At 29.3% G+C, this 14,005-nt stretch overlaps 1 protein-coding gene across 1 annotated transcript; it reads right to left on the bottom strand.

Moving 5' to 3' along the window:
- Positions 1-235: 235 nt before the first annotated feature.
- LOC100820412 (uncharacterized) lies at positions 236-6,182 on the bottom strand. The gene is made up of 8 exons (XM_006593607.4): positions 5,913-6,182; positions 5,628-5,823; positions 5,317-5,420; positions 3,920-4,028; positions 3,233-3,450; positions 2,072-2,114; positions 938-1,197; positions 236-765 (listed from the first exon to the last, which is right to left on the bottom strand). Exons 1-8 carry the CDS (start codon positions 6,089-6,091, stop codon positions 372-374), a joined length of 1,503 nt encoding a protein of 500 aa, XP_006593670.1. The 5' UTR covers positions 6,092-6,182; the 3' UTR covers positions 236-371.
- Positions 6,183-14,005: the final 7,823 nt, after the last annotated feature.

Genomic DNA, 14,005 nt, shown 5'->3' with positions numbered 1-14,005 from the left:
GCAACCGAGGAAGTGACTATGTGAGTGTACTCACGACTCTAATATTGAAAATAGATGATAATAATTCCCAAAATATTTTTTGCCACGACCCGAGGCTTTTTGACAGATGAAATAGATTAAGATGCTGTACTCATAATTTTCTACTTATTTAGGTATCAAGAGGACTTGATTTGTCTTAAAAAAAGACATTTTAATTGTATTGGAGGATTTGTGACCATAAATATAACTGACATCCTTAGCAATTGGATATCATCCTTTGATCTTAAACATAATAAAGATTCCGTACAAAAGTAACATTCTAACCAACTGAAAATGAAAAAAAATAAAAAAACAAATGTTGATCTATGCAATTATGGGAGCTACCTAGATTATCAGTCATCCCTGTCATCATCAGACATAGAAATCCAAAATTTTGATGACGGTTCATTTTCTAGTTTCGTTACAGGATTTGTTGCATGGTTGAAGTCCCTAAAACGCAGAACACCCAAATCTTCATAATAGCTAGCAGTAGTAATTCTACAACCATCTACAGTCATGGCATCACAGCCAGATCCAGCATCATCAGTTGAAGAGCAAAGCAGGGAATTTGTTTGTACACCAGTGTCAACTTCCCATACATTCACATAAGCATTGTCAGGGCCGCCAGTAACTATTTTGTATGGATCCATGTGCAGTAAAGTTACTTGGCCACAATGTCCATCCAACTCGGCTATCGGTTCTGGTTTTAATGATTCTTGATTTCTCCTAACATCCCAGAGCATTGCCCTGCAGCATGGAAGTTGTGGTCAGTCCCATATAACATGATATGTGATCATGATCTTTACACAGTAAAAGCAACTAACTGTGTGACAAGAGTAATTCACTAATTTAGATGATTGGCAATAATAGGGAAGTTTCTTCTCTCAAAAAAACATGATCATACGGTTCATACCATTACCTGCCATTACCGCCTGTGCATATTAAATACTTTGAAGGGACAGCATCAAAGGAACACAGCTTTGGTTGATGTACAGCTGCGGTGATAACTTTCTGCATTGTCCTTAAATCAAATGCAGCAACAGAGGAACCAGCAGCCACATACAATAGTGATTCATGGCATTTCATGTTTAGGGGTGTACCAGGAACAGAAGCCATCCCAACGCAACAGGAGGTACGAACAGCAGATGATGTAGCAGTGCCAGTATCCCAAACCCTTACCTATTAGGATTTAAAAGCTCCAAAATATTGTAAAAGAATAGCCCAGTTTCAAGAAACTTATTAGGATTTAATTTCGATTCATCGATCAGAATTTAACTTTACCACTGAACCATACAGTGCCGTCTATTTTAAAAAACTGTCAGCTTCAACAAAGAAATCTAAAAACACATTGTAGGTTAAAAACCTAACCTTAGTTATATAACAATGTGACACTTTTTCACTAACTGCTAATGTAAACTTTTAAGAACATTCATCTAATGCGGACCAATTTTAAACTCAAATTGTTCAGAGATATAATATTTTAGCAAAGTCTGATCAACAACAAATAAAGAAGCACAAAACAAGATTGGATGACCATAGAGATTTTTTTCACATGGTTAGAGCAAAACAGAGAAGGTTTCAAATATATGGTTTAACTTCCAACTGACAATGAATTTGAAGTCCCAAATTATGTCCTAACAATCAAATAGCATTTGAATAAAAGTCTCCTTTATGTTCTCTTTTCAGGTTTTTTGTTTTCCTTTCTTAAACCAGTATCTTACACGATGATTCAATACTAGACAGAAAAATTGTTCAACTAGTTTACATAGTAGGTACTACTTAGCACCTAAGGAAGAAAACACTTAAGATCTTGGTTAGCCTTCATTGGGAAAATTATCTAAGTTATATACACTTCACAGTTCACAGAACTTTTATTAATTTCAGTTTTTATAGCAGATACACCATTGCTTCAATAATCACAAGCATGTTGACAATTACCATACATTCTTGACAAGTTTATGAAACAAGATAATTAATAAGGAATAATAAAAAATCAAATACAAACACAAGTAAATTAACATGACAACATAAAAGACAGGAATACAAGGATAACCTTAGAATCTCTAGAGATGGTCACCAAAAGCGAAGTTTTGTGCCTGAAAAAATGAGGACATGAAAGATCTATCATAAATGTTGAAGGAGATGACTACTACAGACACCTTTACTTCATCTAAAGGAAATGAGAGTAGTAATGGTGAGAGCACATAAATGAGATTTCAACACTTCAATTAAACTAAATATGCAAAATATCTCATGAATTTCTTTGTCAATTTTAAGCATAGCAGTATTAGGCTATTAGTTGACGAATTATAAATAACTGACCACTAAAAACATGTTTGGTGTTGCCAAATTATTTTCTATTTTCTCTGCTGTGCTAATGAGTAATACTAATATACAATTAGTCACATATCATTGAATTCAACCCATTAATACAAGAATTAATAAAAATATGAATTTATCACAACTTTATTGAACACATAAAGTCCCAGTCAAATATATAACTAAGAAAACATGATCGGCCCAAATCAGTAAAAAACTAAAAATGAAATGATATAAATAATAAAAAAAATCCAACCTAAAAATTCAACACAAGAGGATGCTTGTCAAATCCTCGAGTTATTTCTAAAAATCTTAGTAATTTAAAATCCTAGGACACTTGAATCCGTTAAATGTGTTACTATTTACAACAACAAAGCCCTCTACCGTAAAGTGGGACACAAAACATATGTCCTTGTCATGAAGACTGAAAACATTTTAGTATGTTACTGTTAAGTGTTAACAAATTCTAAAGCTCGTTTTAACAAACAGGAAACTTCAATCAGTTGCATCACTGCCAGCTAATCATGCAGAATATACAAGTGAAAATAATGGGAATCCTTAGTATTCAATTTAAACCAATCATCTATCCCTAAATTATAGTAGATCCATAACACGAGACATAAATAAACAAAAAGTAAATGCAAATGAATTTTTATACAATAACCCTCCCTTCAGTAGAATTATTAGAATAAAATTTCTATCACAAGTTTAAAATGCACAGGCATAGCATAAATACCCACTAAAAACTGTATCAGCCAAGATTAGAGTCAAGTGAGAAAAGAATATATGTGATTAAGTTACCCACATGCTACCCCATATTTCATTATCCTACATAACACTAGGAAAGGAAAGTATACCGACAGTGAATACTAAAATAGAATAGATTAACTCATACCCGGCAACTGACATCAAATTTACAGGTTTTTCATGCCCATAGAATGTAGCCTTCAAAGCACGCTGTCCTCGTTTGCCACTTGAGCCAAGGGACCATAGTCGAACAGTACCATCTTCTCCTCCACTTGCCAATACTTTGCTGCCATCCTCTCCCAATAATTTATTTGATAGGGACAACACAGGACCATTGTGACCTCTAAAGCACCGCAGGCTTGAACCCTACATAGAGGCAAAGATGAAAACACCATCAGCCTAAACATAAAGAATAACTTGCGTTGATAGTGTCAAGGCCCATCTTGCTAAAGTGCATCCAAGAGAAATTTGTCAAAAGAAAATACTGTTTCCAATGAGCAAGCACAAGTGAACCAATTGCTGTACTTTGTTCTTTTGGAAGGGTACTGAACATACTAGAAATACAACATAATAGAAAATTGAATAGTAATATAAAAAACTTCAAGTATTTATTTATTTACTTCACTTTTGATCCCAAAATAAGGAGGGATAACCATACTTCCCACACATATCATCCAACTTCTCTATCAAGCATTAAAAAGGGAAAATTATAATATTTTCATCACTTTCAGTTTTCACTCTCCTTTCCACCTTCCTACTAAGAACACCCTAGACACGTGCAATAACAGGATTAAGAATGTGTACATGGACATGGGGGGCTCATACTACACAATACCTTCCACCAAAGACGAATGGAGTGATCACAGCTGGAGGTAACTAAAACATTTTGCTCCCCTTGTGTATCGCCTCGAAATACTGAAGTCATTTCATTAAGTGGAAACAACCTGCAGTTTGATTATTTTAGTTCAGATTAAGCCAATTCACCCCAAATTCCATGTAGTTATAGTTTCCAGGTGGAAAAGATGTTCAACTTGGAAACTAAAAATAACAAAATAATTCTAGGAATGTTTTTACTCGCCAACAAACAAATCGGATGATTCTATGAAACAAATACAACTAATTCACCACCAACAACAAAAGCCTTATCCCACTAGGTGAGGTTGGCTACATGGATCGCACAGCGCCATTAAGTTCGGTTGAAGACCAAATTCTAAGAGATACTATTCACTATGAGATCCCTCTTAACAATTTTCTCCAATGTCCTTGGTTTCTCTCTCCCCCTTTTTAGAAGGTTAAAAACCATGTAATTTACTCTCTTCAATTGTTCTTTTAGTACCATTCTTTGCACATGTCCAAATCATCTTAACCAATTTTCTATCATCCTCAATTTATGTCACACAAATATCTCCTTGTATACAATCATTTCATATCTTATCATTTCTTGTGTAAACACATTCATTTTAACATTCTCATTTTTGTTACTCTCATCCTTTTTATTTTGTTTTCCCTTTAAAGTCCAAATTCACTATCATAAAGCATAATTGGACATATAATTATACACATGACAAAACTTTTCTTTGAACTTGGTAGATACTTTATTATCTACGAAGTTCATGAGTGTGATGAACATATGAATGGTGAATCTGTGATAATATCACAGATTCACCATTCATATGTTCATCTAAAACTAGAATAAACAAACAAGATTCACCATTCATATGTTTGTTAGTCTTTCCTCCTGATGTTCTTACACTAGTAGCCACCTTATCATACATGTCTTATATAACTCGAATATAAGTCCCGCAAACACCTTTCTTTCCTAAAGTCTTCACAATATTTCTCTTAACACACAATCATATGCTCTTTTTAAAAACCATATCTAAGTCTCTTTCTTTGCTTTCCACCAGCCCTCCTAAAAGATAAACAACTTTTGTTGTAGACCTTCCTAGTATAAAACCAAAATGATTCTCCAAAATCGCAGTCTCTTGATCTATACTCCAAAAAAACAGCTAATTCAGCAATAGTTAAAAAGAAAAGAAAAACACTTGAACCACTCGCATGCATATGACAGTCTCTATGGCAACAAATTTAAAAGAATGAAAGTGTGAAGGTAAATCACAAGGAAACAGACCTGCTGCCATAATAAAAATGAAAATTTGAACCTGTAACGATCCTAAATAAAAAACTAAAAAGTAAATAAAAAATAAAAGCAACAAGGGATATCTAGTTTACCTCATACAAGTGATTCTTGCTTTATGATAACATAACGAATGGAAAAAATCTGTTGTTGTTCTCTTTAGACAGCCATCCAAATCTATCACTTCCACACGTGAACCCTGCTCACCGCATCACACCACCAACAAAAAATCAGCAGAGTGCAAAATTGTGAAGAAGGCAGCAAAATGCTCAACTCCTGCTCAAAAATATTCAATGTGAAACCAAACACCCACTGAAAACATCAAAATGTAAATCCCTTCCCTCCAAAATCGAATTGATTGAGAAATCAATTTAATCTTTATAATTAGATAATAGATAATAGAAACCTGTGAGTAGAAAAGGTGATTTTTGTGGAGGAGCAACTGGTCGAAAGGCTTAGCGTGTGCATCAAAGTCGAGAACGAAAGGGTCGACAAACTTGAACTGTCGCAACGCCGCGTGTCTGACCATATACACTCCCCTCGCTCCTCCTCCTCCTCCGTTTCCACTCGAATGCCAAGGTAACTCTAGATGCCAGTGCTCCCTGCGTTGGTTCAATTCGATTCGATTCAGCAACAGCAAGAAAATTGAATGAATTGAATAACGGAGAAGAGAAGAGAAAGAGAAAGTGACCTGAAGAAGCGTTGCCAAATGAAATCGGAATAGGCGAGGCGTTTGAGTGCGGAGGAAGTCATCGCCATATTGCAAACGTCGCCGAGACTCAGATGGCCGGCGCAGTGAGCTATGCAGTCTTCGTTTAGGTCGGTTATCGTCGTTGCCGGTGTCGCCGGCGACCGGGATTGCTCGGCCATTGAACCCTAGAAGCTGAATTTTGGGGGGGGGGGGCTAGGATCGGAGAAAGCGAGACTGGAGTAGTAGAAAATATTCACGCGAAAATTATTAGCATCATTTAGTTACTGTTTGTTAGGATTCTCTCTCTTTTTTTTCTGTAAAAGGAAATAATGTTTGTGAAAGACAATCAAAACATGCGTAAAATAATTAAATATTAAAAGCAATTAAAGATATAATTGAGAAAAGAGTAATTAATATAATTTAAAATTTCATAAATAATAGACAAATAAAAATAAAAAATTTAAAAATTTGATGCTCAAAACAAAAAAGAAGTAACTATTTAGAATATGTTTTTTATATACCATAATAGCTATTTTGGAATACTGATATGTTTCAAAATAGTTATTATGTAATATAAAAATTATATTTTAGAATAGGTTTTTGAAATATAATTTTTATATTTTGAAATAATTATTCTAAAAGATGATAAATTTTATCCATAATTTGAGTTCACATTTTCAAACATATCAGTATTTTTGTTCTTCACTCCAAATTCATTCTCAACTCTCATACCAAATCAACCCATTCCCAAACCCAAAACCCTATCAACATGATTCCTTTTATCCATTGCCTCACTTTCCTTCGAGAGCACACAGAGAGGGATAGCACTAGCGCACTTCTCCTTGTCACCTGAAACCACCCATCATTATCTACCTAGGTCAATGTTTGGCAGGTTTAGACATTTAGTGCATTGGGGCTTGTTGTCCCTTGCTTTTCCAAAGGTGGTGTAGAATTCGCATGAAGAGAGCCTAGGTGAAACTTTTCCACGTGATAGCCGTGGGCTTTATCGTTGGAGCGAATACTCTCTAGGGGCAACACTATTTGAACTTAAGGCTCTTTAATCTCACCAACATTGTTGTCGTCATTGTTGTTGTGATCTTCTTTGACCTTGTTTGAACTTGAGGGACAAGAATGGATTTGGTGTAGATGGCAGCGAACGGCGCCGAAGTCAAAGGGGAGGGGGTCGATGGAGGTGTTGGAGTGCCAGGTGAGGGTTATTTGTGTCCATTTAGGTCTTTTTTGGGGGTACAAGAAGCAAAAAAGGGTGCAAGAAACAATTACCTATATTGTTCAAGAGCAGTCTCTCAAGGCCTTCTTTAATATCAATTTAGAAAAAACCATACACTAAAAAATGTTTTATGGGCCTAGACCTATAACTCTAGGGGGTTGCTACTTTTACTCTAGATTTTTCAAAACAAAAAAAAAAGAGTGACAAAATTCCCTCCCCCCCCCCCCCCCCCCCAATCCCTTCCCTACACCCCTTTTCCTTTCTCCTCCCTTAAATTTGACTTTCAGTTATAAAGAAATTATGATTTTGTTGTGTTGGAGACACGCAAAATTATGAAATGTATTTCCATTTTAAATTTTGTATACACCTCCTATACTACAACCAAAATATATTTTTGTTGTATATTTTGTACAATAGAAATACATTTCCGTTAAAATTAAATTTTAGGAAAACAACTTAAAGTATATGGGGGTGAGAATAGCAATTTCCTAACTCTATCGGCCACCAAAAGACTGCACGGCCTTATACAAAGGTTAAAGTCCATGTTGATGATAACACGCGCGCGCACACACACACCGACACACTGAAGGAATTAACATGAGTTTTATCGTTGATCTAATGGATGAAGGAAGAAGATGCAAGAGAATGGTTGTGAGTTCAAATCTCTTTTACTAACAAACTAACAAGTAACATTTATCGTTAAAGGAATATTAGAAGATGTTACAAATGATATCAAAGCACATCTCTCTCCTAGTACGGTGTGGTTCAAGGAGGAACTAGATGAAAGCTAGTAGGCATGTAACACCCTGACAAACCACATCAAAAAAGAGGAATCTAGAGACTGTGTAGATATGAGACTGTACAGTTGAGAAATACTTAAAGGAATTAATTAGTACTACTTATACCAAAATAGACATCTAATTTTAGGTAACCCATCACCTAAGAACTTCACAGTTAAGCAAGCTTGGCTTGGAGTAGTTATGAGATGAGTGATCTTCTGAAAAGTTTTCCAACAATCATGTGAGTAAGGACAAAACATGTTAAAAAATCTTGCGTTGATTTGTAGAATCAGTCATTGATTTTGAAAGTAGTCAGAGTTGATTTTCAAGGTCTCGAAAAAAGTTACATATTGTGGATTTTAACCGGTGGAGGATTCTGATGAACAAAAATATTGAGTGAAGCGTCACTGTGTAAAATGCTATGTCAGAACGGCTGAGAAGTAAAAAATCAAGAATATTATAATACATACCTATATTTTTTTCATTGTTCTCATTCACCACCTTCAATCATGTGAATAGAGTTGGAAAAGTTAAAATTTTTCTATGCTTATCCATTATCACTTCACCTTAAATAATGTGAATTGATCGACTTGTAAAAGTGACTCTTTTTTTTTTTTTTCTTAAACAAAAGAGGTATATCGATATTTCATAATATGTATATACAGTATTAGCTATCTATAAAACCAATTGTATAGAGGAATAAAATAAATAAACATTATATGATGACATGTTGGCATATTGGTGTCACGAAACCTTTAAAAGTAAATATGGGTAATATTCAGATCTGTGCTTATTATTATTATTATGCAAAATGTCAATAAAGAATATTTGTATGATGATTCAAAAATAAAATAAAAACATTTAATAAAACTAAAACATACTATATTCAAAATAAAATACTTAATAACCTAAAAATATTGTTAATTAAATATTTTAAATTATTAAAAATTAAGTAAAATGTATTGTTTTTTTTAGTTAATATGTTGTTAATCTGATTTATTCTTATTTGTTTCATGTCTCTTCTTCAAAACTTAAGTTGCCAGATGTAGCCATGTCGGTCAAAAATCTTTGAACAGTTTTCTGTTTCATGACGTGAGCAAAGATAGGAACTGGTCGAAGTCTTGCAGATTGTCTCACACCCTTCTGGAACACAAACTCAAATTATGTGTGTTTGAATTAAAGTGATAAAAATTGATTTGGAATGAAGTTAATTTTATATAATTAGTTGTTGTAGAATTAATTTTGATAAGTAAAAAAATTTCTTATTTATTTTAATTTTATTATAATTTTTATGCATTATAATTAATTTTATTATAATTTTAAAAATAATACAAACAAATAAAATTTAGTTAAAATTAAGGTTGATCCACCTTATCATAACCTCTCCTGATTTTAGATGCTATATAAACATACACTATGTGTCGTGCTATTTCAACAAGTAATAATAATAATAATAAACGTCCATTCTATTAGTAATTAGGGGTGTTCATGTAAGCTTAATTAAATGTTATAGTTTTCAGAAATAAGTAAAAGCTAAGTTTTACATACTTCGCGTTAAAAATTCGTAATTAGTTTGTGTCGTTCTTATAAATGAAAAATGTAATTTTCTGTAAAACATAGTTAATAAATTACAATTTTATCTTAAAAATTATTATTACAAAACTCTATGTTTGAATATTTTTATTTTTATTTCTTATTTCTTATCTCATTTTTAACATATAAACATCTTTTAAATGTTAAATTCATAAATTTAAGAAATGTTTCAAGAATAAATTTAATAAATAAAAAATTAAATTATAAATAAGTTAAACAGACAAATTTAAACTTAATATGTTTTAAACAACTCAAGTTTAAATTTGACATAGTAATAAAACAATCTTAACTTCTCAAGTATATAGTTATTTTTTCAGTAGTTGTTTTACAAATTAAGTTTTAGAATTAAGTACCCGATTAGATTCTATCATTTGGATTGTTGTTCACTACTAACAGATCCAATTTGGTTTCCACAAATGGAATATGGGGTATCTAAGTAACACCATAAAAAAAAGTAACACCATAGAATGCATGAATGGAAATAATTAGTAGCATTTTAGCATGTGTAATGTATAGGACATACTTTTGTTTTATATTATTAAAATTTACAATAAATAAATAATTTAATTAATATATTAAATATGTTATAATTAAAATTTATAATAAATAAATATTTTTAAAATATAAATTATATTTTAAGTTTATGATAAAATATTATATTCTGATACAAGGTTATTTTAACAATTGATAATTTTTCAAAAATATTGAAATTTAATTTAAAAAATAAAGATGAAAACAATAAATAGAAAGAGATAAAAGATTGAGAAAAATATATAAAAACATTTTTTATGAAGAAATTTTTAAAAACAACATTTTTGTTAATTAATAGCTCTTAAAAAATACTTTATTTCAAAATAACTATTCTAGTTTTTATAAAGAAAAGATAAAATTAAGATGTTTATAATTTTTAATTAGTTTGTTGTTAGCTTTTTTTATTATTAAGTTATAAATTAATTAATATATATGGGTCGAATTAACTCAATGGAATAAATTGACCGCTTGTTGAAATAACTAATTAGAAGTGATAAAAAAAAAAAAAAGCACACCGGCTTTACTTGTGAGTTAGTCTATATCATTTGAACAAGTGATATATATATATATATATATATATATATATATATAACCATCGGATAAAATATAGTAATAAATTGTTGAAATTAAAATCTAATTATAAATAATTTTTTATAACACCGCCAATTTCATTATCATCTCTTTCGTTAGTATAATCATTTTATCATTGTTATTGTCAAATTGTTAATTATGTTATTATTGATATTATAATTATTATTATCGTTATCATTTTTATTATTATTATTATTACATGATCAGGGAGCCACCTAGTAAAAAAAGTTAGGCAAACAGGGAAAAATATAACTTAAATAATTTTCTAATAAAAAATTATGTTAATTATTTATTTTATAAGAAAAAAAATTTCAAAATCTATTAAATAAAATTTCGACAAATGTCTTTTTTATACCATATTATTAATATAAAATATTTACTAACTTCGTCAATAACTAATTATTATTAGAAAACTTGATTGACTATTTATAATAGTGTCTTTTCTTCTAATTACATTTTTTTTTCATCTATAAGATTCAAATTCAAGATTTTACTTAAAAGGATCAAGTCCATTACTAATCAAACCAACAATTTATTAGTGTATAACTAAATATTTAATTTATTTTTTTCAAGATTTATATAATAATGTTTAGATTCATAAATTCAAAGCTAGACTTGAAGCCTAAAATATTTTGAAGCCTAGCAATAACAATAAAAATAATAAAATATATAAGAGAAACAAATTAAAAAGAACACATGAATAATAGTAATAAAAAGAGATAATAATTATTAGTATGTCTCAAAATTCAAATTATCAATTTCTTATATAAGGTATGTTTATCTCCTAGAAAAAGATTAATTATAAATAATACTCAATTCCTCAAATTAATTATAACCAAATCAATATAAAAGAAAGGATAATAAAGTGATTTGGTTACAAATGTAAATATTTACAACTCTTAAAATAACAATAATACATTATAAAAGGAAAAAATAACAAAGGAAATGAATAACATTGAATATTTTATTTTAAAAAAAGAAACAAATGTAATTATTTAAATTATGAAGACTATATATAAAAAGAAAAATATTATTTATAAAAATAGAATATTTGTCTTAAGAGGAAAAATGTCATTATTTTTATAATAAATACTATAAAAAAGGAATAAAAATTGTTGTAAAAAAATAAGAATATTATTTATATAATAAAAGTTTTCAAATTAAATAACTAATTTAATATTAAAATATTATAGAATTTTGAAATAAAATCAAGAGGGAGATAGCATCAATAATAATGATGCTTATGGTGATGATAGTCTCGTAAACATAAGATGTATTAAAAGCCTCACTTACAAGTTTTTTTTTTCTTAATTAACACAAATATCAAATGAAATCCTGATCATGAAACTTGCTTATTAGGACACCAAACTGATGGTCAGGGCCGGCCATGAATCCTGGACCTACTCGGAGGTACCACGATTAAAAGAGAAATATAAACATATAATATTTTTTTATTAAATTAAAATTATTATTTTATTTTTCAAATTTGGATAAGACATATAATTTAAAAAATATTATTATGTTAGTTGTTAGTTTCTTTTTTTATGTATTACCTTCGAAAGTTCATATTCATAAATTCATATTGAATCAATTTTTAATTTACTCGAACATATCAATAGGTAATTAATTTAATTTAAGTTAATAGACTTAAAATACATGTTTTTTAAAATAAAATAAGAAACACAAACGAAAATTCAAATTATAAAAAATAAAACTATTTTTTAAAAAAGGAATAAAACTAAAAATTAGTATATTAATAAAGAATAAAAATATATGTAATATTTAATATGAAATAATGGTTTTTTTATGATAGATTAAGAGACCATAACAATCAAACTAAAATATTTTGATCGAGAGATAAAATATTAAATTAAATTAAATTAAATGATAATTATATAAGTATATTAAGTTATAAAAAATGTGATGGATTTTTTGAAGGTTTCAAACCTATAAAATTCAATGATGACGAAGATGAGTTTAGAAAATATAAATCTATTTTTTAAATCTGAACCTATTATGCAACATGGAGATAAAGAGAATTAAACCGATCATTGATTTTATGTTAGGTACATATTAGGATTAAATTGAATGATAAATAATAATATAAGAGTAAATTGAATAAAAAATATAATATATCATTCTCAGATTTATTAAAGTTATATTATTAGTTTAATGTAAAAAATATGTAATTTTTAATGAAAATATATCTTTTTATATAAATATACTATATATTTATATCTTAAATATAAAAGAATTTAATTTAATTTTTAATCGTGGTTCCATAGGATATGAAAGACTGATGCTGCTCCCTTTGACATCAAACAAACCAAGATTATGCTTTCTTTTTAATTAAGCACTGCAAAAAATGAAGCCCTTGAAGGATTGTAAATCATGTTTATATTATTGTCATGTACTTCGATTCAATTAAGTCTAACCAAATAAGATAGAGAACCCTTTGCAAAGAGAAGACCCAGTTTTAGCACTAGCATGTGGAAGAATGTAGTTGGCTTTATTAATATATGATATATGATATCCCTAAGCTCTTGGATACATGTTTATGCCTGTTTTAAGGAGACATCGACGATGTTTCCTTGCAAATATTTAGTATTCTAATTCAAAGATTCGATTCTGTCCACCATTTGGTTATTGGACTATATATGTTGTATTAGTTCTCAAACATTTTTAATTGATATACAACATATTATAAACATAAGAACGCGTTTTTTTTTTTTAATCTTATATGGAATTCAAGCATATAGGTAAAGAAAAGTTAAATATATACTTTTTAACTGGTTTTGAGCATTTAAAAAATACATTAAATATTTTTATATTTTCAATTTAATCATTTTTTATTAATAAAAACTTCATATTTTTGTTTTCTTAACACGTAACGGGCACACACATATAAGGGACATTTATTTATATTTTAAATAGTATATTATCTGTCAGTTGATTTTTTTATTTACATGTATTTTTTTATAAATTTAATCTAATTTTCAATTTTTCGTATTTTACTTAAATTTATTAAGTGGAAATATTTTTTATTTTGCAGTAAAAAAAATGTGGAATGATTTAAAAAAATGACACCTAGTTGAATTAATCTAGTGGTGTGTAAAATAGAAAACCGACTTAATGATCAATTTAATCCTCAGGTTATATTAAATGATTAAATTTGATTTTCAAATTTTGAAAAGGTTCAATTTGATTCTCAAGTTATTAAAAATGAATTAATTTGATTATCAAAATCTTAAAAATGCATCAATTTGACTCTCAAAATTTAAAAAACATGGGTACCAAATTGAACCATTTAAAATAATTTGAAAACCAATTGATTATTTTTTAAAAAATTGAAGAGGAGTCGTCGAGGTAAA

Source organism: Glycine max, chromosome 13 (assembly GCF_000004515.6).
Source record: "Glycine max cultivar Williams 82 chromosome 13, Glycine_max_v4.0, whole genome shotgun sequence".
In the NCBI taxonomy this organism is placed as follows: domain Eukaryota; kingdom Viridiplantae; phylum Streptophyta; class Magnoliopsida; order Fabales; family Fabaceae; genus Glycine; species Glycine max.
The sequence above is the reverse complement of the archived record's forward strand: the minus strand, read 5'-3'. Positions and strand labels throughout refer to the sequence as shown.